This window comes from Lagenorhynchus albirostris, chromosome 19, assembly GCF_949774975.1.
Source record: "Lagenorhynchus albirostris chromosome 19, mLagAlb1.1, whole genome shotgun sequence".
Lineage (NCBI taxonomy): Eukaryota > Metazoa > Chordata > Mammalia > Artiodactyla > Delphinidae > Lagenorhynchus > Lagenorhynchus albirostris.
The window spans coordinates 55,702,426-55,725,960 of NC_083113.1; the positions used below are offsets into that span (position 1 = coordinate 55,702,426).

A 23,535-nucleotide genomic window follows, 5' to 3' on the forward strand; every position below is an offset into this window, starting at 1 on the left:
GAGCCAGAGAGAAGAGATGAATGCAGGAGTCTTTTTAAAGCAGAATCGATAAAATTTAGATGTTGGTATGAAAGGCAGGGAAGAGGTATAAAAAACGGTGCTTTTGAACTTGGGAGAATGGATAGGTGAGCTTCTCCCCACCTCCCCCCGCTTCTGGTATCAGTTGAAATGTCACCTCCTCAGAGAGGCCTTCCCTGATGACCCTGTCCACAGTGGGACGTCCGCTCTGACCCAGCTGTATCACTCCATCCTGTTTATTTCCCTTATAGCACTTAACACAATTTGTAGTTATGGTATCATCTGTCTCCCTCGTTAAACTGTAAACTCCCTGCAGCAGGTTCAGGTCTATCTGGTTCATTATTTTATCCCCGTGCCCCATATAGGACCTGGCACATACCAAGCGGTTAATAAACACTCTGTTGAATGAAGGAACGAATGAATGAATGAATAAGGACCAAGGAAGGAGGGACAGGTTGGGGAACCAGATGCTTGGGAGAGCCCAGTTTGCCGTATCGGTGAGAAAGTTCTCCAGCAGGCAGCTGGAAGCCTAGCTCTGGGGGGTCATCTGGGTAAGTGAGAGCGCCTAGGCAGGGGCCAAGACAAAACCTACCTTGCCAGAGAATTACCACCACGAATACTTCGTAGGCACGCAGATTGCTCCGCTCCTCCCCAGACACACTGGATCAGAATCTCCGGAGTAGGGCCAGGAATCTGCGTGCGTAACAGGTTCCCTAGGTGACCGTGATGTTCCTTGGGGCTGGAGAGCTCGGCCCTAGAGGAGAGGGACTGAGGCGGTGACTTTGGGTGGCTAGATGACAGGGCAGAGGCCTGCCCTGAAGTCGCCACCCGCGCCGTCGCTCGGCCCTCCGATTGGTCGCCTCCCGGGTTACCTTTGGCCACACTTGGCCTCGCGCCGCACTCCGCCCCGCCCCCGTCGCTCCGCCCTCCGATTGGTCGCCGCCCCGCCCGTCCCCCGGGCTGGGGCAACCGGACTGGCGCGTGCCGGAAGCCGGAAGCTTGGCGGCGGCGGCGGCGTTGGCGTTCCTCAGGCAGCTGTATCCTTACGCCATGCCAGTCCTTCGGCCGACCGTGTCGGCTGGGCGCCTCCTCCTCCTCTGGCTGCGGCTCCCCCTGCGGCCGCCCGGACCCCGGCTGTCGAGCGGACGGGCGGCGGCGGCCGGCGCCCTGGAGCGGGCCATGGACGAGCTGCTGCACCGTGCGGTGCCCGCGATGCCGGCCTACGGGCTGCGCGAGAAGACGCCGGCGCCGGCGGAGAACCAGTGCGCGGACTTCGTGAGCTTCTACGGCGGCCTGGCAGAGGCGGCCGAGCGCGCCGAGCTGCTGGGCCGCCTGGCGCGGGGCTTCGGCGTGGACCACGGCCAGGTGGCCGAGCAGAGCGCCGCCGTGCTCCAGCTGCTCCAGCAGCCGCGGGAGGCGGCCGTGCTCCTGCAGGCAGAGGACCGGCTGCGCTACGCACTGGAGCCGCGCTACCGCAGCCTCTTCCACCACATCAGCAAGCTGGACGGCGGCGTGCGCTTCCTGGTGCAGCTGCGGGCCGACCTGCTCGAGGCTCAGGCCCTCAAGCTGATGGAGGGACCGCACGTCCGGGTAAGGCCCCGCCCGGGCCGCCCCCGACCCTTGGCGGCTCTCCCCATGTCGTCCTCACCCGCCCTTCAAGCCCCAAGCATTCCACCTTCCCCTGCCTGGAGCCGCGCACACTTCGCCCCGAGTCAGAGCCCCCGAACCCTGTCCCCTTCCTTCCCACGCTTTCCCAGTCCTTGCCTCCCTCTAGGCTCACCTCGCTTGTCTTACAGAAACTCGGCCCTCGCGTACTTTCAAGGTGACTGTCACGCCTCGTTCCTGATGAGCGTGCTCCATAAAATCTCTTTTTCATTCTTTTACCTGAGAGGTTTCGTCCATGTGGTACACTTGAATGCGGACCGAACCGAGCATCCGGTAACTTTCTGAAGACCTGGATGGGGTCAGTAAAAGTTAGTTGCAGGGCCCACTGTGTAAGCCCTTGTCCTAAAAAGTCCTGTGAAACGTACAAAGGTGACTAGAACTCGAGGTCGCCACCGTCTAGGAGTCTGGATGCCTTCTATTTTCTCTCTGCCTCATAACTGTGACCAGGGTATTTTTACCTTCCTGAGTTCAGCCCTAAAATAGGATTCTAAGTTGACTTCTTGAGGAAATCAGGCGTTTACCACAGTGAGCTCAGGTTAGATGCAAATAAATAGATTAAGATTTAAATAATGATGACTTGAAAGGTGGCTGATAGTTGAATATAGTCCTTTTATTACTATTGATGTTAAATATGGTGGGACCACTAACTCGCTCTTTTAGTAAACCAAAAATGCTGTAAACGTTCTGGCATTCAGAAGATTAGTAGGTGCAGTTGGCTTTAAAAAGAATTGAACAGTTGAACGATTCCTTTAAGAACTCTTGACACTGGCGTAACGGTTTTTACGTTCATTGCCTCACTCTTGGGGAGGTGATAAGCGTGTCTCCACATGTCGACCTCTCATGTGAGGTCACAGGACTTGACCAGGCCCTCAGAGCAAATAAGCATGTCTCTGATCATCCACCCACACCCACATTTCCCAGGTTCTTTGCTCTGCACTTTGTATCCTCATCATGTTATGTGAGTTCTTGTGTTTATCAGAAACCTTCGTATCTTTCTTGACTACGTAGCCCTACACGCATAAAATTGTGTGTAGTTAGGATAGGGTTAATCTCAGGATGATAACAGTAGCTGTGATTTGACTGCTCATAATAGCTGGCTAATCTACGATGCTAAGTATTACCTAGGACCAGTGAGCCTTCAGCTATAAGAGTCACAGGCTGAGAACCTCAGTTGTTTATTGCATTGGCACCAAATCAGTCCTGGAATCCCAGTGTGTTGAATCGACCATGTTCCCAACTAAATCCCCATCTGAATGGCTGAGACCTTGTGTTCCACACACTGTGTGCATACCCATCTGGTTCCTCCCAAGAGAGGCTTGGGTTTCGTCTGCAATCCAAGCAGACCTTTTTTTTTTTCCTCCTTGAAGCGGAGACAGGTGCTCCTGAAAGCCTTCTGAAACTTAATTCTCCTTGCATAGGAGGCTTGAGAATTAGGTAGGATGTCTGTCTACCTCATCCAAGGTAGGATGTCTTTTGGGTAGGTGACCTGTCCCCAAATGGAACTCTCCACCCATCCATTCAGCCATTCATCGGCTGTCTGTATGGTACCAGGCGTGCTCAGGCTCTGAGATCACTTGGTCCAGAAGCTTCCCTTCTAGTATGGGAAGAGTTAGGGGCGGGCACGGTATGTGTGAGTGCCTTTCACGCACTTGCTCATTTCATCCTCAGCAAGATGTGGTGACTGTTTGACAGATGAGGTGATTAAAGCTTGTCGAGGCCCAGTGCAGCGCCTCCCCCCAAGCCCCGTCTCCACACTCCACGGTGTGTACTTCATCATGGCACACCAGCTCTCTTAGTTGACAACCTAACTAGATCGAAAACGGGCTTATTCTTTTAGATATGCCTTTTTCTATAAAACTGAAGGGAAGGTAAGACAACCCAGCTGATGAATGCTTTGTTTTGTTTACTTTCACTGACTCAGGAGTTTAATATTCTCTAGTTGTGACTGTGTTTATCTTTCCAAGACTTTGTGTAAGCTTCCATCTTAGCAGCAACCTCAGCACCCACCTTTTTCTGAAACCTCAGGTCAGTCTCTGCTCTTCTGTCGAAAAATCATCAAACCTTCCGTGGCCAGGAGGATGGCATTCGGTGTCTTTCCTTTGGCATTTTTGCTGCCCACCAGCCATCCTGCGCATTCCCACTCCCCCAGCATTACTCGCTCCCCTCCACGGACCCTCCTCTCCAGCCAAGCTGGCTCCTGGATGGAACGTTCCTGAACCCGCGCCCCTGCGTGATTCCTGTTAGAAAAAGAGCCACCTGCACTCCCAGCTCGTTTGCTAGGCTTTTGCAGGTGCTCCAGCTCAGGGTGGCCCCACCCGGTTCTGAGCTTCATAGATACGTCATTGTACCACTCAGTTGGATTTGATACATTAACCACAGAATCTGTTGTTTGAAATGTATTTTTCCCCCGCAAGTGGATGATCAGCTCCTTGAAAACTGGGACCTTCGTCTTGTGTAGCAAAATGATGAATGAAGCGTGAGATAGACTCCCGGGTGCCCTGCCATCTGGCGAAGTCAGCAGCTAACCACTCCCATTCGTCCTGAGGTCAGACTGCTCCATTCAGAGGTCTGAGCCTGGAACGGAACCTGGAGGCCAGGGAAGGTTTCCGTGCGGCAGAGAGCGAGCGAGCGAGAGAGAGAGAGAGAGAGAGAGAGAGAGAGAGAGAGAGAGAGAGAGGAGAGAGGAGAGAGGAGAGACATCCTAGCAGACGTTGGGACCGCCCTTGTCCTGGGGGATTCCTGATGTCACATCCGATTCTGTGAGACATAACTGGACTCGTTTCCTTACTCTTCCCCACTTACAAGAGAAGACTCTTGGTTATGAGGTTGAGAAGGGACATCATCAAAGCTCAAAGCTGTGACCCTGAGACTTGACTTGTGGGAGAGGAGCTGGCGCCAGGGAGACCCAGAGCTGCCAGCAACACCATGTCCTCAGACGTTCAGGGTTCCCTTGTTTCATAGCCAAGGCCGTCCACACACGTAAGGGAAAAACACCACCAACCGAAAGGCACAAAGTCATGTGGAATCAAGATCTGTCTCAAGCAGAGGGTGAGTGACCCTAGACTGACCTTGGCCTCTGCGCACGGTCTGGACACGCTGGGTGCAGAAGCCTTTTCAGGTGGCTCCGTCACACCTCTTGCGCTTCTCTACCTAGAAATCCTGCCCTTAGCCCGAGTGCCTCTAACCGCTAGCAGCTAAATCTGTCGCTCCCCTTCCCCTTGCTCTTTGTGGCTGCGTAAATGTTTTTTTATCCCTATCATTCAAAACTTTCAGAGTTGACTTTTTTTTAACCCATAGAAATCGTCACTGGGATCTGATACTGTAATTAATCACCAGAATCACTTAACGTGTGTGTGGTCCATCTTGATTCCGTGTTTGTTTCATTCTGGATTTTGCAGCCAAGTTAAAGAGGTGGTTAAAAAGCTAGAGCTTTTCGCTTGTAGGAATCCAGTGTTGGAAACCACCAACAGTTTGGCCCTCGAGCTTCAGCGCAGGAGCCTAGGATGCCGCGGGACGCCCGGGAGGCAGGGAGTAGCAGACCTGAGCACCCCTTGCTGTGCACACGGCACCCCATCACACGGGTGTGCTTCTCCCCTGGCCCTTGCTGACCTTGGAGCTGCCAGCTAATGTCAGGTGGACGAGAGCTGCCGTGGGCTCAGGCCTGGGCATTGCCCTGGACTGGACTCAGCGCCCTGCTTCTCCTCACAGCTTCTTGTTCGCTGAATCTCGTGAGCACAGAGGCATCCTTAGAATAACTGGCATGTGTGAGGCCCAAAGGGATGCTGACTGGGTATCTCATACGGAACAGTGGGTACAGCAGAAGACGCACCAGGTGCGGAAGGCAGGCCCCGGTTATGCTGGTTTGAAGCGTGATTTTAGGTGATCGTAGCCACGTCCCTTAACTGTCCTGGGCCAACCAGCTCTGCTGCTGAGGCGATAGTGGTCAGTCTGCCCAAGGTCAGCCTGCTTCTCTTCTAGAAATACTGCGGGGCTTGGCTAAAAACACAGTTATGAATGAGGACAGTTTGTCAAGATCTTGGTCTCTGACCGAGGGCTGTGATTATTGGAAATATGGGAAGAATCCAGAGGCTGACGCTTCTGTTTGAGTGGAGCCCAGCGTGCAGCCCAAGGCGGAAGGCCCGGCAGGGGTAGGTCTCTTTTCTTGGGTATTTTAAATCCGGTGAGGTTTCTCTTCTTATTCTTAATCCTTCCTGATAGGAAATTCAGAGTCAGTATCAAGTCTATTTGCTGGGAAGACGCAAGTGCTGTGTAGAAAGTTTTTACAGCCCAGCAGACGTCAGATGTCTGCTGTGGTTTTCAAGATAGCAGATCAGCTGCAGAGAGGATGGACGTTGCTGCCCATCAATTAAAAGGTCGTTAGAAGCCTAAGTGTCTTGGAGGCCAGCCTGGGACTTCTTGATTCATCCCAAGTCTCTACTGCGATGGTCCGTCCCTCTGATGCCACTTTGTAGCAACTCTTGGATTATAATAAGTGAGTTGATCTTAATGGATTTACCCCAAGAAAGGGATTTTAGTTGTTTTCATAATTAAGGAATTTGTAGAAAAGGGTCTTGTCAATGTCCTTGAATTCTCTGATCGCAGGACCCCTGCCCTCCACCCCGAGTTTTAATCTTAGGAAATAGAACAGTAAATCAGTCATCCAGTGTTGGGCAGGCGTGGGTAATACCAAATCCACAAAGCAGCTTAATCACACAGGAAAAGAAACGGTCCCTTTGCTTACAAGATCAAGTGCTCTTTTTGTTAAAAATGCTCTTCTTCTCTGTTGAAGTTCCAAGTGAGTTGAGAGGCTTATTATGATGCCTGGACATGTGGCCGCAAGTCCGGGTTTGCGTGTTCTTTCCCGAGGAGGGGAAGTGTGGGCTTTGGGCTCTGAGGTGTGAATCCAATCCACCCGTCAGTTGCCCTCCTCAACGAGACGCCCTGTGAACTTGCGGTTGTGTGTCCAGCTCCTGAGCGGGGTACACGGTGCGCGGGCAGGCGCGTGCTTCTTGTGTGTGCAGTTTACAGGCTTTCTGTTTTTCTGCAGAGTTATTTCCAAAAGCCCTTTGGGGTTGAAGAGTTCAGTCTCTTACAGATACAATCCCCAGTGAAGCCGAGGGGACTCCCATTCTAAGAGAGGGTCTGGGCACCGTGAGATATTTGTGGGCAGCAGAAGGGAGCTGGCATTTAGGAAACGATGGGCGATTTGAATGTAGAAATGACGGTGAGACCTGTGGGAATCTTAACAGAAGCCCGGGCGGAACACTGGAGAAGGGACCAAGCTCGTATCAGGCAGGGTCCCCACGCCACCACTGCAGCGCCCAGCCACACCACGGTTTGTTGTAAACCTTCTCTGGTGTCTTGTCCTGTTTTGAAGTTAACCTGGTGGTCCTCGTGGTTCTACTAAATTCTGCACTTAGCTAGACTAAGAGATGAACTCATTTGTAGATGCGAACGTTGTCCCAGCAGTTGTATTTTTGAGTCCTGGGTCGCTGATAAATGATTTCTCAATCACTGAGCGTGATGCATACACGATTCCTCTGCCTCCTGCTGTCTGAGATCGGGTAGCCTTGCTGCCCTCGGCACCTAATTCCAGCCTGAACAGCTGCGGTCCTGTTAGCACTGGGCGGTGGAGATGTGTAACCTTTAGCCTAGATTCCCGGATCTCGTGTCCAGTGTCCCACGTTATAGCTGTCAGTAGCCCAGAATAGAACGAAGGGACTTGTGGAAGAGGCGCTTCCGTCAGCCAGACCATTCCTTTCATAATCAATACTGAATGAATGCCGAAGGCAGATTTTTCCAACTTGTTCCTTTGTGCGTCTCATAGAGATGCCATAGAGTTCCATGAACATCCTACATGGAACTCGGCTGGTCCGTTCCTAACCTTTCAGTGCAGAGGTTCCCAACCTGGGGAACCTGGTTGGGAACTGAGTTTCAAAGGGCTCCATGAACCCCAGGAAGCTGTGTGCAGAGTTTTATTAATGTGTTTGCATTTTTCTCGGGAGAGTGTCCACCGTTTTTAGCACATGTGCAAGAGTGTATGAGGACTCCAGGAAGACTGAGAACCACTGTAGTCAGTGCAGGAAATACAGTTTTATAAGGAGCTGTTCTGTGTTGCCTGGTGAGCCATCCCTTCTCCTCCCTTCCTGCTACTTCCTGGTCACTGCTTTCCAGTTTGTCTTCTCTTTTTCATTTCCCATCAATCTGTTAAATCGTCTTCCACATGGAGGACCGCACTGATGGCTTTGAGAACCAGAGGACTAAATCAGAAATGACCTCTGCCCTTACAGAGCTGAGAGGCCAGTAGAGGAGACTAGACCATGGGATAAAGAGTTACGAGGGCCAGGCGCGGTGGCACGCGCCTGTAGTCCCAGCTGCTCGGGAGGCTGAGGCAGGAGGATCGCTTGAGCCCAGGAGTTCTGGGCTGTAGTGCGCTATGCCGATCGGGTGTCCGCACTAAGTTTGGCATCGATATGGTGACCTCCCGGGAGCGGGGGACCACCAGGTTGCCTAAGGAGGAGTGAACCGGCCCAGGTCGGAAACGGAGCAGGTCAAAACTCCCGTGCCGATCAGTAGTGGGATTGCGCCTGTGAATAGCCACTGCACTCCAGCCTGGGCAACATAGCGAGACCCCGTCTCTTAAAAAAAAAAAAAAAAAAAGAAGAGTTATGAGGAATTACAGAGATCACATGGTCCAGTCGCCTGTCGACGTGGAAATCCTTTCTAAAACATCTCCACCGTGTCCTTGCCCACCCTGTGCTCATCTCTTCCCGTGGGGAGGGCCGCTGTCTCCCAGGAGGACCTCTGTGGGCAGCCCTAGCTCCTCAGAAACTCTTCTTTACATGGAGTCTGACTGTGCCTTCCCGCTGTTGGTCCTGGACATGCTCCCTCTCCTTGCCGCCATGGGGCCTCTTGTGTGCCCGAGGCCTTCAGTGTTTGAAGATGGACCTCGCTTCATTCTGAAACCCTTTCTGAGCCACCCACCCCCATGCCTGCAACTTATCCTCAAGTGACAAGGTTCTGAGTCCTTTGACCTTTTACCAGAGATTACAATGTGAAATGGCCCTCTAACAGTTCTATAGCTTGTGTACGGTTTTACAGGTGTTTTCCATCATGGTCTTTGCAGGTCTTATACAGGGATTCATAAGGTCAGTTCTGTACCAGACATACTGAGATGTTTGCTGTTATTCAATAATAATATGCAGTGTATCTGTTAGTATGCAGTTCATCTATAACTAACAGAGACTCAAAACAGCAGTGGTTTGAATAAGAGAAGTTTGTCTTTCATGAAGAAGTCTGGAGGTAGGCAGCCCAGGGCTGATCCTGCTCTGCGGTGCCCTCAGTTGACCCAGGCTTCTGTTTGTTGCTCTTCCCTGAAAACCTCATCCCCAAAGTTACCTCATGGCCCAAGATGGCTGCTCCAGCTCTAGCCATCACATCGCCTTCTGACCTGCGGTGGGGAGGACAAAGAAAAAGATGGAAGGACATCTCTTCCCTGCATTGGGAAGGACAAAGAGAAAGAGCAGCCCTTTGCTGCTCCTGCCATCTTTCAAGGTTCCCAGAAGCTGCTGCAGGATACCTCTGCTTACATCTGAGAAGCCAGAACTCAGTCTCATGATTAGCCCTGGCGGCAGTGCAGACTTTATCCTGAACAGTCACGTGCCCAGGTAAAAAGTGAAGCTTCTGTCGATTTGGGAAAAAGGGACGCAGCCATTGGGGAACAACAGCCTTGTCTCTTGCCCTGGACGTCCCCTCCGCTCTGGCTGTCACGAAGCTTACCACTATTACATGGTCAGCAGTCACCACAGACTGAACTGGGATGGTTCTGCCCCTGCATCGTGTCCTCTCCTTTCCTTACCCCTTGTTCTATTCTTGCTTGAAAAGTTTCAGTGCGAATGTATCTCTGATGGTAAAGTTGACTCAAATCATTTTGGGAAGTAGAATAAATATAAGTAAGTGAAATTAGAATAATGTCATCAATTCTAAATGCATGGATTGCCCGGCACACTATTATTCTACGGCCCACTCAGGGAGGAAAAAAAGCTGCCGACTAAACCGTGACCCGCCATCATTTGAACAAGGTGTCCTGACCACCAAGATGTGAAAATAGGAAAACACACACCTTAGAGCTGTCGAAATGTGGGGTCCTCGTTTCTCTTGGGAAACAAGAAAGGGTGTTTTTGGTGAACCAGAGAATGTTCCTGAGAGGGTGTTGGAGTTTCCTGCACTGAGACGCCGTTCAGCGTCAGCTTAGCATCACGTGTGCAGCTGTGTTCATGGCGGCGAATGTATCGGCACACTTTATTTGATTTGGGCAACTTAGCTCAGATGGAACCCAGGTGTCTTACAGGTGGAAGGAGGGAGGGAAGACGTAGAGCTGAGTTCGGTCTGTCGTGGCCGAGAGCAGAGCCCGGTGGAGCTGCCTCAGAACAGCCTCATCCTGCCCACTCCTCTTTTGTATCAGGTTTTGGTGTCGAATTCCCTGTGCTGGCAGCGATGCGGGGATGGGCTGGACGTCTTTCCCTCGGAAGGCCAGCGCTCCCCCCTCTCCATTTCAGGAAATGAACGGGGTGCTGAAAAGCATGTTCTCAGAATGGTTTTCTTCCGGGTTCCTGAACCTGGAGCGGGTCACCTGGCGTTCACCGTGCGAAATGCTGCAGAAAATCAGTGAGTAAGTATTTATGACGTTTCCGCTTTTCTTGCGTTTCAGCGGAAAGCCAGTCTCCATTCCCGTGTACGTTTTGTTCCAAGCCTGATAAAACCCAAACACAGGATCCACAAAGGTGGCTGTCCTACCAGGGGATGCCGAGACCACGGAGGAGGAAGGGGCACAGGTGGAAGCTGGTCCTCGTGCCGGTGAACCTGCGCTTGGGGTCTCGGTCAGCCCTCAGGCCCGCGTCTCCCCAGCAACCCCATGATCAGAGCTGCCCGGGTTCACTGGACCCAAGCACTGGCATTAGTAACTCAAACACCGTCTGTCTCAACCAGCTGTGAAAATGTCTCCCTTGGATAAAATCTCCAAACTCACAAACAGTATAGTGCGTGATTCCCACCTTCCCCCGGACACGGTAAAATGCAGGCTGGCCGACAGTAGCGTGCGGCCACGGCGCATGTTGAAACAAAGCGGTGGCCGAAGTCGCCGGACACATGGAAGCAGCCAGGCGATGCGTGTCCTCAGGCAGCGCGGACTTCAGACTGCGGAGATTCGGGGGAAGCAAGCGACGTAGGATGTCCGGTGACAGGCATCTGGTCAGGTCTCTGTGGTGAAATCTGCCACATACCTGCTCCCCCGGGGCCTGGCAAACGAGTCTTAAGACCGGCGATGAGAGCACAGTTTTGTGTGTTAAACGGTCACCAGTTGTGCTTCCTCTCAGTCAGCGCTGTTCCGCGCTAAGATGATCTTTGAATTTCCCGCAGAGTCCGCTGAAGCTGTATTTAAAGGATTGCTTTGACTTGAGTGAATAGTACGAGTAGGAATCAGCCCCGCGGCTCTTTAACTTGTGATCTGTACTTTTGTCTTGCCCTTTCATCACGTTCTCGTCAGGGCTGAGGCTGTGCATCCCGTCAAAAACTGGGCGGACATGAAACGGCGCGTGGGGCCCTACAGAAGGTGTTACTTCTTCTCTCACTGCTCGACCCCGGGGGAGCCCCTGATCATTTTGCACGTGGCCCTGACCAGTGAGATCTCCAGCAGCATCCAGGTACCTGTGCGCGGTCGATTCAGGACGGGGCAGACGGCCCAGGGTGCCTTAAGTTTTCTGTTCACTTAGTTTTCTCCCTTTTTGAAAATAAATTGCTTTTCGGCCTTTGTGGGTCTTTGCATTAGCTAGACACAGGCTCCAGATCTGCAGCCACAGAGTGGAGACGGGCAGGGTGTGGGCAGCGATGGGGCGGGGCAAGCTTTTGCCAGGGTGTGTGGACCTTGGGTTGAGACGTGGTCCAGGCTGTTATGGATGAGGGGGGTACAGGTGCAGGGGCACGGGGATCAACTCTTCAGCATCTAAGTGCCTGTGGGTAGTTTCTAAGGACAGCCGATTGAGAAATTGGAAAGTCGGCTGGGCTGCGTGCCTGACGCGGGCCCAGCGCTCTGCCCGGTGTGGTGGTTCTCCCCCGGAAGCAAGCTGGGCTTCTCCTCGAGGCGTTGGTGAGTGTCTGAAACACTCAGTCCGCAGGCCCACGGTGGGCCGGGCCTGGGGCTGCAGAGCAGGTCCGTTGAGGGGAAGTGGGCACACCTGGGTCACTGTGGCTTCGGGGTCGGAATGGCCTGTTCGGAGGCTGAGAGGTGATGGCAGATGTCAGGTGGGCGCTGGGCAGCGTCTCCTGGCATCCGAGGGCGGAGGACTCGTCAGCAGGGAGACGTTCCCGTAGGATGCTTGTTCGGAGGCGCCTGCACTGTGATGACGCACTAGAAGTTATCACGGCCTCCCTGGGGGCAGTTTGGTAATAACTATTAAAATATAAAACGTGTGTTCCTTTTGACCTAAAAATTCCACTCTCAGGAATTTATCCCAGGAGAGGCTCAGAGCTGAGAGTCTGGGCGGTTGCCCCCTGCAGCATCGTCTGGAGGTGGGAGTGATAACCCAAGTGCCCACCGGGAGAGGCTGCTGTAGGGAGCGACGGCGTGTGCGTCTGGCCTGTCCTCACACACCCTGCGGTCCCACGTGTGGGCTTAAGTGTGCATTTAGCTTTGTACTTTTGACCTGGCACGTCAACCTTGACTTACTATTGACTGGATTCGGGTTCCAGCCTAGCCCACCTGGTGTGACCTTCTGCGTCGCCCGCGCGCGCCCTCCTGCGTGACTGCTCACAGCGCCCTGTGACTCAGGCTTGTCATCGTTACTGTCCTCACCTTAGACGTGGGGACTCCGAGGCTAGGGGGGGACTGCAGAGCTTTGCCCAGGATGATGGAAGAAGTGGGGACGGTGGAGGGCCGGGGTCCCAGCCCTGAGGGCAGGTGCCTTCCGTGTGAGGAGACTCGCGCATCCGGACACATACATGAGAGCCGCGTGTGTACGTGGTTTTGTATGCACACGTACTTACGTGTGTACCTGCCTGGGGCCAATGAGACCGACCTGGAGAGGCGCTCCCCAAAACGTAAACAGTAGGACTGGGTGTTCAGTTCTGGAGTGATTTGTGATTTTTTCTTCACGCATTTATTTCTTGCCTCTTTGATATTATGCATATCTCATTCATATAATCAAAGAAAGGTTCATTTGTTTGGGTTTTGGGGTTTTTTTTTTTGAAAACTTAAAAAAAAGATTTGCTGGAGACAAATTTTGAGTCCAGAACCACGAGATAACCTACAGACTTCTTGAAAAACAAAGGAGGTGATCCAACAAGATGAGGAATGATGGGAGGAGAGCTCCTCCGGCAGCTGCTGGTGCAGGAGAGGCTGGTGGGGCCCCGGATGTCACGGCCTCTGCGTCACCATCCGCCCAACTTTCCTTATGGTGACTTTCTTCCTTCATGGCTTCCCAGGAGTCACAGAAAAGACCCTCCGAGCGTCTGAAGGGGATGAGAGCTGAGGATGTTTCTCCCGAGGGGGATACGCGCAGACCCACGCGTCCCATTGGCAATTTAAGGAAGTCTGTGGGCTCCAGACCTCAGCCTGGACTCTGGGCCAGACTCCCCTACTCCAAGCATCCAGGGTAGCTGGTAGGAGTTTAGAGCAGCATAAGCGTGTCCTTCAGAAGCAGGCTGGCAGGCCTGTGTCCACGCCAACTGCAAGGTCTCCACCACTACTGTCCAGTGGCCCTCAGGGTATTAAAGCTCAGAACGCCCCCGCACTCACATCTCAGAGCAGATCACGTCGGACTTGGCTAAGGGACCTCCCAGTATGAGTCATGCTGATTCGTAGATCGCTGCTCGTACGTGTCTGTGCGGGCGTGTGGTTTCACTGTGGAAATATAAGGACGTGACAGAAAACCAAAAAGGTACATAGGAAAAGCATAAAAAGGTACACTTCCTGAAAGAAAACTTAGGTAGGACTGCATCCGGCTTACTGGGAAATGTAAGCAACTAGGATTCAGAGGGGAGGAGGGACGCCTGCAGGACGCAGTGGGCAGTCTGCGCACAGGAGCCGCAGGCAGTGGGCCCCGTGGCCTTGGCAGAGGGCTGGCGTGCTGTCTGGGGGTGTCGGAGGGCAGCAGATTGCACAGAGAGAGAGACCTCCCCTGAGAGAGACCTAGGGGACATCAGTTGTGATTCAGCGAAGCTTGTGGGAGAATTTCCAAGTGGTAGAAATGATACAACATTGAGCAAACAGCCAGGGAAGTTGTGAGACCACTGCCGCCTCCAGAGAGGTCTCAGAACAGGGTGCTTGCCTCTAGAGCCTGGTCCTTGGGTCGAGGGACCCCCAGGAGGGGTGAGGGCGAGGCGGGTGCATCCACAGCTGCCCGTCACCGTCCTTTATGTTTTCCAGACCATCATAGTGAAGGAGAGTCCCACGTCGGAGACAGAGGAGCGGGACAAGATCACCACAGCCGTCCTATACTCGCTGAGCCTGACCCAGCAGGGGCTGCAGGGCGTGGAGCTGGGCGCCTTCCTCATCAAGCGGGTGGTGAAGGAGCTGCAGGTGAGCGAGACTCGACCCTGACCCCGCCGCACCGCTGTCGGTGTCCCCGCCTTGGGATGGCCCAGCAGTTCTGCCCTCATCTCTGCGGACAGGGTGAAGCTGTTGGGCCGGAGCGATCAGGAGGGGTGGAAGAGTGCCAGGTGCCCCTCGGCACTTCCTAGGAGCCCCGAGACTCGTCGGGGTGGAAGCGGTGCCGAGGAAAAGGCCCTCAAAGCCGGCTTCTCATGGGCCACAAGTCCAGATGCGTCCTGGGGGCGGCGGCTTCTGCAGGGGACCCTGCACCCTGGCTGGCGGGGCAGCTCCTGATGGGCACGTGCTGTCCCGGCATAGTCGCCAGCAGGGCCCCCTTCGCTCCCACTGTCCAGTCCTGGCCGTGCCAACCTCCCTACCCACCCTCGCCCACGCGTGGCCCGGGAGGGAGCATCGAGGTTCGACTTCGACCGGGCAGTTGGAGGGTAAATGCACTGGTACCTGGTTTTTTTATAATCGCCTTCTCTTGGTTGCCCTGGTAAACACAGAAATGTTCAGGTCCACGCTGGGTTTGGGCTTTCTAGAACTGTCTCATGAGGGGCTGGAGTGAACTCTAATGTGCAGAATCTAATTTTTAGGTAAAATAATTAGATCATGACTAATTGGCTCTGACTGCAGCACTCTCTGCTTCTGGTGGTTTCAACACAGACAGCTGCTGCAGAAGCTCTTCCTCAGAGAATGCCAAATAGGGTGGAATTTAAGTATTTGCGTGCTTCGTGTTAAATTCACAGTTTTAAGTCTGAGAACTTGGGATTCAGCTGGGTATCAGCTTCGTTAGAATCACTCCCTGCCACTTTTTCCCCAGAGGCGATAAGAAGCACATCTGATTACTCTTGAGTTTCTTCTTTTATTTCCTGCTTCTTTGCTGAAGGTGCTCATGCTTGGGGCGAGGGTGGGCGGGTAGCAGGGCTGGTGTGAGGCAGAAAAGCAGTCAGAGGAGGGGCAGACTCCGGGGTCTGGGTGATACAGCAGATTCTGTTTCTGAATCAGGCAGCCCAGGAGCCATCCTGCTGCTGACCTCTTCTCCACGTCTGGGCTGGGAGCCAGAAAGTCACCTGAGAAATCTGGAGGGAAGGGCAGCCCTTCCTCCACAGAGGTGTTCGTGGAGGTTTATGGAGGAGGCACCTTAAATGGCCAGTGAAAAGAACAGGGTTAGGAAAAGTCATGGGATCGTTTTATCTTTTAATATTGTTCTGTCGTTAAAGTTACGGTTCTGAATTTTGAGTGACAGTGAGAAAGCGGTCATGATATAAATGCACGAAGCAGGATGAGGATGTAAAGTAACTGTCTTGCCCTTGCAAAAGTTGCCTAGAGAAAGACCAGGAGTTATACTCTATCAGACCTGGAGAGTGTGGTGGTTTCTTTGCTTCCGTCCTAAATTAAAAAAATTTTTTCTATAGTGAGCATATATTACATTTTTAATTGGAAGATACTGAGTTCTTCAAAATGATCATTGCAGTCTCTCTGTAATTTGAACAACAATGATTGAACCGTGTTATCTGATGTGGAGACATAACCGTTACCTCCCCTTCTATCCCATCCTCTGCACCCACTGTGCTATATAGTTGAGCGATCAGTTATTCATTCAACAGAAGACAGTCACTGGGTACTTGTGTGCCAAGCACCAAACCAGGTTCTGTGGCAGCAGCAAAGTCCATGGGAGGGGCCTGGTGGGCTAGAAAGACAAGACCTGTAGTCAGAAGACAGCACCCCACATCGTAGCAGCCCACCCCTCCAATTTCAGGCAGGTCCCCCAACTTGCCGTTGTGGATAGCGGTGCAGATTGGAGACCCCACAGTAAAGGCTTGTCCTGGGGACTCAGGTTGCCTCCAGGACCTGGCACACATCAGATCCTTAATAACTGTTCCTTGAAAGAAGAAGATTCGTGCGCAGCAAATATCACTTTGTAAACCACACAGCAGCACACGGAGGTTAATGATACGTAAGCGAGAAATGAGGAGGTGTTTCTGAATCCGTGACTCACCTGCTGAATTGTGTGTGTGTGTGTGTGTGTGTGTGTGTTTTCTCCACCTTCCTTTCCCCACCCCAACTGTGCCCTGCAGAAGGAGTTTCCTCACCTGGGGACGTTTTCAAGTCTGTCCCCTATCCCCGGGTTCACCAAGTGGCTTCTGGGGCTGCTGAAGTCAAAAGCAAAGGATCATGGGAGGAACGAACTATTGACAGATTCCGAGTGTAAAGAAATCTCCAAGATCACGGGCGGTCCCGTGAATGAGACCCTCAAGACCATTCTCAGCAGCAGCGAGTGGGTCCAGTCTGAGCAGCTGGTCCGGGCGCTCCAGGCCCCCCTGATGCGGCTCTGCGCCTGGTACCTGTACGGGGAGAAACACCGGGGCTACGCCCTGAACCCCGTGGCCAACTTCCACTTGCAGAATGGGGCCGTGATGTGGCGCATCAACTGGATGGCCGACGTCAGCCTCAAGGGCATCACGGGCTCGTGTGGCCTCATGGTCAATTACCGCTACTTCCTGGAGGACACGGCCACCAACAGGACCACCTACCTCAGCTCCAAGAGCATCAAAGCTTCCGAGCAGGTCCTCAGCCTGGTGGCCCAGTTTCAGAAGAACAGCAAACTCTAAGTCACCTTTGCTGAAGCCAACGTCCCCGGCTTGGAAAAGGATAATTTTCCGAGGGGTTGGGGATGGGGTTATGTACCCAAAGGAGCTTCTAGAGTGAACCAGAGTTGAACTGTGCTCTCTGGCCTGTGGCGGGGTCACACCGGAAGGCCGGGCCCGGGCTTTGCACGAGGGAAGATGCGTTACCGCTGCAAGGTAGTGGTGGGTACAGGTAGACGTGGGCTGGATGGGGATGCTGTGCTCTCTCCAGAAGATTCCATCGTGGCCTTCGGCCCGGCTCCCTGCCCTGGGATGGTCTTCAGAAACCATGGAGACTCTGCCGGCTCTCGTCCCAAGGTGGATGGGTCAGCCACTCTGGGACCCGGGCAGGTGGCGCAGGTGAGAACAGATGTTCCTTCCAGCGTAGAACGTGGTTCACCCATGATCGTTTTAGCCGTTTCTCTCTGCTGATTGCAAAGGGATAGAGGGCTGTGCTACACTTCACTAGTTAAATTCTGGAGGTCGTGAACGTATGAAAAGGTTTGTGACTTTGCACAGACTTCACTAAGCCAAGTTATTGGACACGAGAGCTCTTGTCGCCTGGGGCTTAAATTGCATTATAGACTTGACAGTTACAGCGATTCAAGTTCGTGATGAACTCCGTAGCAAAGAACACGTTTGTCCTGTGAAGCATTAAACACGTGGTTACTCACGATCGCATAGTGGTCGTCTTTGAGGTCTGAGACCTCGTTAGCCATGCCCTTGGTCCCCAGCCAGCCCGTTGGCAGGTTTGATGCTCTGTGAAGCGGGCCTGGAGCGTGTGGCCTGAGGACAGAGGTGATGGCAGAGGTGCTGCTGATTGTGGGTGAGGAGACGGGTGTGAAGTTGAGTCAGGCAGCAGGAAGCAGCCCCCTCCTTCTTGGTTTTGCTTTGAGCTGATGGTGAAGGCCCTCGAGCTCTGCAGGCCTGATGTCACCGCCGTCCAGGAGCTTGGAAAAAGTTAAGGCGCCAACTGCTTCCGTGTGGCAGGCGGCCCCTGAGACCGTAGCCCCTGATTCCCACACTGCACGCCTTATCTTTGTTCAGCCTCTTATATGGGAATCTTCAAACAAAATAGAAGTGGAGAAAATAGTGTAATGACCCTAGGTACATACCACCCAGCTTCCACAACCATCAGTAATTTTCCATTTTTATCAAAACTTATTTCTTGGGCTTCCCTGGTGGCGCAGTGGTTGAGAGTCCGCCTGCCGATGCAGGGGACACGGGTTCGTGCCCTGGTCCAGGAAGATCCCACATGCCGCGGAGCGGCTGGGCCCGTGAGCCATGGCCGCTGAGCCTGCGCATCCGGAGCCTGTGCTCCGCAACGGGAGAGGCCGCAACAGTGAGAGGCCCACGTACCGCAAAAAAAAAAAAAAAAAAACTTAAAATGTGTTACGTTTAGGTGTTCTGTGAAGACTGGATGATGGGTGGGTGGATATGGATGGTGCCGTGCTCTGAATGTTTATGTCCCACCAATTTACATGTTGAAATCCTAACCCCCAAAGGTGATGGCATTAGGAGGTGGGGCCTCTGGGAGGTGATTAGGTCATGAGGGTGGAGCCCTCCTGAATGGCATTAGTGTCCTTATACCTCATGACCTCAGGAAGTTCCCTAGGCAATTCTGCAGCTGAAAAGAGGGCCCTCATCCAACCGCGCTGCCCCCCAATCTCAGATTTCCAGCCTCCAGAATTGTCAGCAACCAGTTTCTGCTGTTCTAAGCCACCCAGTCTGTGGTATTTTGTTACAGCAGCCAGAGTGGACTGAGCTGATGGATATAGATGGCTGGATAAGGACTCCGCACCTCAGTCCACATGACTGAAGGGAAAGCTTATGACGCTTCCATTACAGTGCACTGGGTTGAAATCCCCCTCACTTCATGTGTGTTACAGGGAACCCCCTTCACTTCCCACACTTACCCTACAAGCCCTAGAAGGGCAGAAGATGGCTGAAACAGCCCAGCCGCCCACTTCCTCTGAGGATGGTCAGACTGCCCACTTGTGCGTATGTTGTCCTTCTGGCAATGGCAGCCAGGCAGGAGTCAGAATCAGACAGCAGCTGGGTTTGGAGGCAACAGAAGTTCACTCACGGGCCCTCGTCACGTTGCGAATTTACATCCTACGGAAGAGTACAACCACTGCCCGGGGGCATCATCGCAAGGGGGATGCAGTAACACAAGCACGGACAGTGTCTCCCAGACCTGTTTTCCATCCCACTTGCTCTCAAGCCATCACTCTGACCACCAGATCTTCCTCTACTTGTGCCTGGCAGTATGGTGGGCTCACAGTAAGGGCTCAGTAGAGTGTCATTAGTAGTCAGTTAACACAGCGCCCTGGGTTCAAGGCTGCAGCCACCCTCCACCCCTCCCCAGCACAGAGCCTGCTCCCCCTGGCATTCCCAGCCCGCACCCTACAGACCCCACCCATGGGGTGGCTGTTCTCCCCTCCTTTCCCGTGCACGGCTCTCCTCCTCTCTCATTGCTTTGGGGTCTGTGGTTCAGACGGACCCCAGGTCTCTCCAGTCTGTTGTCCAACAGTCTTGGGCTATTCTGGAATTCAGATTAATTCCGTTTCCAGGGCTGCAAGTGGCCTTGGGGCTGACCTGCTCTGACTTGTTCATGGGCGGCTTTTGTTCTGCAAGGCAGTAGGTGCCATAATGGTTGACGTCACCAGCTTTGGCTCCAGCCAGTGGCGGGTTCAAATCCCGACCCCACCACTTCCCAGCTGGGTGACCTGCAGCAAACCACCTACCCTCGTCTTGCCCATTTTCCCATCTTTAAATGGGAGTAACCACAGCACCTACCTCGGGGGCTGCTGAGAGCCTCCAAGGAGATGACGTGCATAAAGCTTTGAAAAGGCACCAGCTGTTGTCTCTATTACAGATGTTTATACATCTGGACTCTGGGACCACCGTCACACTCACCCAGATGTAGGTTCCGGAATCTGTCGTCCCCCTCTTGGAAATTAGAGTTGTGATGGTTTCCTGGCTTCCGTTCTATACGGTGACTAAGTGCACCAATTCATTTCCAGGAACTTCTGTGCACTGAGGTGTCCTCACCGCCCCATGGCAGCTAAGCAGCACCTCACATTCAGACGAGGATCCCCAGGTTCAGTGGCTTGGCCCAAGCTGAGCTCTCCCGGCTGGTACCTTGTCCAGAAAGCCCTGAGCCGGCTCTCCCATGCTGGCTTGAGGCACTCCGATGCCTGCCCCCGCATTGCTCCTCTGCACCACCCACCCCATCTTCCATCTCAGAGGGCTGGACCTTCTCTGCCCTCCGGATCTAGGGCAGCTGAGGGTTGCACAGCCCTGCCCTCTATCGGTCATCTAGGGGCATAACACTTCTGCAAGAGGGCCATGTTGTTCTGTTTGTGGCTTTATATTTGTTGGAATATAAAATCCATTTTGATCTCTTCTTGGATAGAAACAAAAGCTACTCCGTGATTCCTGTTCACCACAGAAAGCTGCTGCATTATTTGCAGTTTATCAAAATCGGTAGAGTGACCCCGGGTCTCTTTCTCGTCTTTGGTTTTTTTTTTTCCTTTTTTTCTTCTTTTCTGATTGCATTTGCATTTCTCGACTAGCTAATTTTTTTAACATCTTTATTGGAGTATAATTGCTTTACAATGGTGTGTTAGCTTCTGCTGTATAACAAAGTGAATCAGCTATACATATACATATATCGCCATATCCCCTCCCTCTTGCGTCTCCCTCCCACCCTCCCTATCCCACCCCTCTAGGTGGTCACAAAGCACCGAGCTGATCTCCCTGTGCTATGCGGCTCCTTCCCACTAGCTACCTGTTTTACATTTAGTAGTGTATATATGTCCGTGCCACTGTCTCACTTCATCCCAGCTTACCCTTCCCCCTCCCCGTGTCCTCAAGTCCATTCTCTACGTCTGCGTCTTTATTCCTGTCCTGCCCCTAGCTTCTTCAGGACCATTTTTTTTTTTTTTTAGATTGCATATATATGTGTTAGCATACGGTATTTGTTTTTCTCTTTATGACTTACTTCTCGACTAGCTAATTCTTAGTCTTCGAGGAAAGGAGGAAGAAACAGCATTTATCTCTGCTCTGGGCTGGATGTTCTCCGCACCTCCCAGCCCCGAAGCCTGAGGGAGTGATTCCCATTTACAGATGAGGAAACTGAGGCTCTGGGAATGCTGAGAGCAGCTGCTGAGGCTGGAGCTGGGGCCCGAGCCCAGGCCTGCCCAGCGCTGTCCACGCCGCCCTGACTTCCAACCTCACAGCGCAAGCAAAGCCCCAGGGCAGGAGGCCAGCGGCACCACGGCAGGAGTGAGGGGGATGGAGTCGGGAGGGCAGCCTGGCCGGAGTAGACGGCCAGGGATGGAGATGTTGTGACACTAAAACTCCAGCTGCTGGGAAGGTTTAAATCCAGTGTCTCCTCTAAAATCTGAGCAGTCGGTATTTGCCAGTGGTTCAGGGACGGACGCCCCGCTCCAACCAGTTCAGGGCAGAGAACCTCACTCAGCTCGTAAAATCCACCGGACGAGGGCACAGCCACTGAGCGCACGTGGGCGGAGACAGCAGGGCCCCGTGAGCCTTGGGAGAGCAGAGCAGGCCTGCTGCCTGCCCAGGGCCCCCCCCATCTTCTCCGCTGCCCTCTCCGCTCTCCTCCAAGGCCTCGCCACTTTCTGGAGACCCGCTTCAGCCCAGGGGTATGCCCACAGTCCCACCGCTGTAGAGACCATCTCTCTGGGTCGCCCCGCCGCTAGTTACCCGGCCTCAGCCGTGGGCAGGGCGGAGGGATGATCGGCCCAGTCTGGAGACGGGGAGACGGGCCCCGCGAGGGGTCCAGCTGGAAGGCGACTCTGTCTCTGGACCAGTCGAGTGGAGCGGTTGGCGTCCACTGTTCCCATGGTGGTGGGAGATGACAAGTGTCGGGGGTGGGGGCGGGCCGTAGCCCATCTACCACAGAGCCTGGTGTGGATGGGTGACAAAGGCTGGACCCCCCCCCCCAGGCTTGTCCGTTTCAAGTACGTTGCTGTGAATCTTCCCACCACACCTGGCTCGTAGCAGAGGCTCAGTACGTATTTTCCATCCACTGGAGAAACGCAGCCCTCATTCCTGTGCACTAGACAGCGCTTCCTGAGCAAAATTTAGTCCCTCCTTGATAACTCTGGCAGGGAAGGAGGGAGACCAGAGAGCTGCCTTAGCTATTGCAAACGCAGTTTTCCTGGGAGAGAGGTGCGGCTCTTTTCCACGCTGCTCCAGAGAGGACTGCCACGGGCACTTGCTCCTTCCCCTCACCCTGCTCTGGGGTCCACTTCTCACCGGCTCTGCGATACTCCCAGCCACCCCGAAGGGGTAATCCCAGCAGGTGCCCTCTGGGCAGCAGTCAGGCCTGGGGAACGTGCTCTTCCCCCGTCGCTACTGGCCGTCCCGCTGCCTCCTTCCCGCTACCCTCAAGTCTTGGCAGATGGTCCCTCAAGGCCTGATCCCAGGAGTCCCTTCTTTCCCCTCGAGAATCTCATCTCCATCCACGTCTTCACTTGCCACCTGCACACCTGATGACAAGAGTGACCGTCGTCCTTGCTTGCCTGGGGCAACGCCCATCCGAGGTGCCCCTGTCCTGGCATAGTTGTTACGAGAGCGTCCCTTCCCTCTCGGAAGTGTCCCAGTTTGGACCAACAGTTCTATGGTCTGCCCACCGAGGATGCGCACGTGGGTATCGACAACGCAACTCAGCCACCTGCGGAGGGTCCCCTGGCTTTGACAGCGACCATCACCCTGGGCGCCCCGCATCACGGCCCCTTACGGGCAGGGTCTTTCTGACCAGGCTTGGCCCCCTGCCCTGGCTCTCCCCACAGAGTCCTGCCCCCTGGGGCTGCTGTGTAAGAATAGGACACAGTCCCCACCCACCCATCCCAGGAACCCACAAGACCTCACTTCCTGCAAATCCAGTTCCTGCCCAGGAAGCACAATCCCAGCTCCCTTGATGGAGGACTGTTGGGTGCAGGCATGTTCCAGGTGATGACTTGCATTCAGTCTGAAGACCCCGAGGGGGCCTGTTACAGGAGCGCCATTGTCCCCACTGACAGCTGAAGACACAGGCCCAGAGGGATGGGCCTGGGAGCTGCTCTTACAGCCCAGCTGTGTGACCTGAGACCTACAGGGCAAGTTCCCTCTAAACACAGAAAAGGGAAGTTAAAAGACATGCTTCTCTCCGCAGTCCCACTTCCACCTCTCCTGAGCTACACAGTGTCCCCAGGTCCCCTACCTGGCAGTGAAGGCAGATCTGCAGGGAATGCTGGTGTTAGCGCCCAGTCCTGGGGCTGTGAGGGGGGATTTGAGGGGACAGGTAGGTCTGGAACCCAGCACGGTGTCCGCGGCACGCAGGCTCTTAGGTGTGGTGGCTCCGTGGGTGGTGACCTGCCGTGGCTGGAGAGGCGAGGAGGCCACAAATCCCCCTTTGCCACTGTCAGCAGGGTCAGAAACCTGTCTGATGCTAAAAATGGTTCTGAGCCTGGATCCCAATCAGCAGGCATCGCGGGTGCTGTGCACACTATTGGCCACAAGATGGCGGTGTTGCCTTTCCCTTTCCTGAACTTGGGGCCTTTTTTTATATATATATAAATTTATTTATTTATTCTTGGCTGCGTTGGGTCTTCGTTGCTGCGC

At 53.7% G+C, this 23,535-nt stretch overlaps 2 protein-coding genes across 2 annotated transcripts in view; both read left to right on the top strand.

Annotated features, from left to right (window-relative positions):
* Positions 1–1,068: 1,068 nt before the first annotated feature.
* On the top strand, positions 1,069–17,575 carry MLYCD (malonyl-CoA decarboxylase). Its single transcript, XM_060131690.1, has 5 exons — positions 1,069–1,608; positions 10,242–10,354; positions 11,228–11,384; positions 14,105–14,257; positions 16,351–17,575. The coding sequence occupies exons 1-5, from the start codon at positions 1,069–1,071 to the stop codon at positions 16,882–16,884; spliced, it is 1,497 nt and encodes a 498-aa protein (XP_059987673.1). The 3' UTR covers positions 16,885–17,575.
* Positions 14,126–23,535, top strand: part of OSGIN1 (oxidative stress induced growth inhibitor 1) — a 55,262-nt gene continuing 45,852 nt past the window's right edge. The window contains exon 1 of the mRNA XM_060131683.1: positions 14,126–14,257. The gene's annotated coding sequence lies outside the window, so the exon portion shown is untranslated. The remainder of the gene's footprint in view (positions 14,258–23,535) is intronic.

Excerpts from the sequence above, each read along its gene's own strand:
- MLYCD (XM_060131690.1), top strand. The coding sequence starts at position 1,069 with ATGCCAGTCCTTCGGCCGACCGTGTCGGCTGGGCGCCTCCTCCTCCTC. Across the intron at positions 10,355-11,227 it reads ATGCTGCAGAAAATCAGTGA|GGCTGAGGCTGTGCATCCCG; the intron begins GTAAGTATTTAT and ends CGTTCTCGTCAG. Across the intron at positions 14,258-16,350 it reads GGGTGGTGAAGGAGCTGCAG|AAGGAGTTTCCTCACCTGGG; the intron begins GTGAGCGAGACT and ends TGTGCCCTGCAG.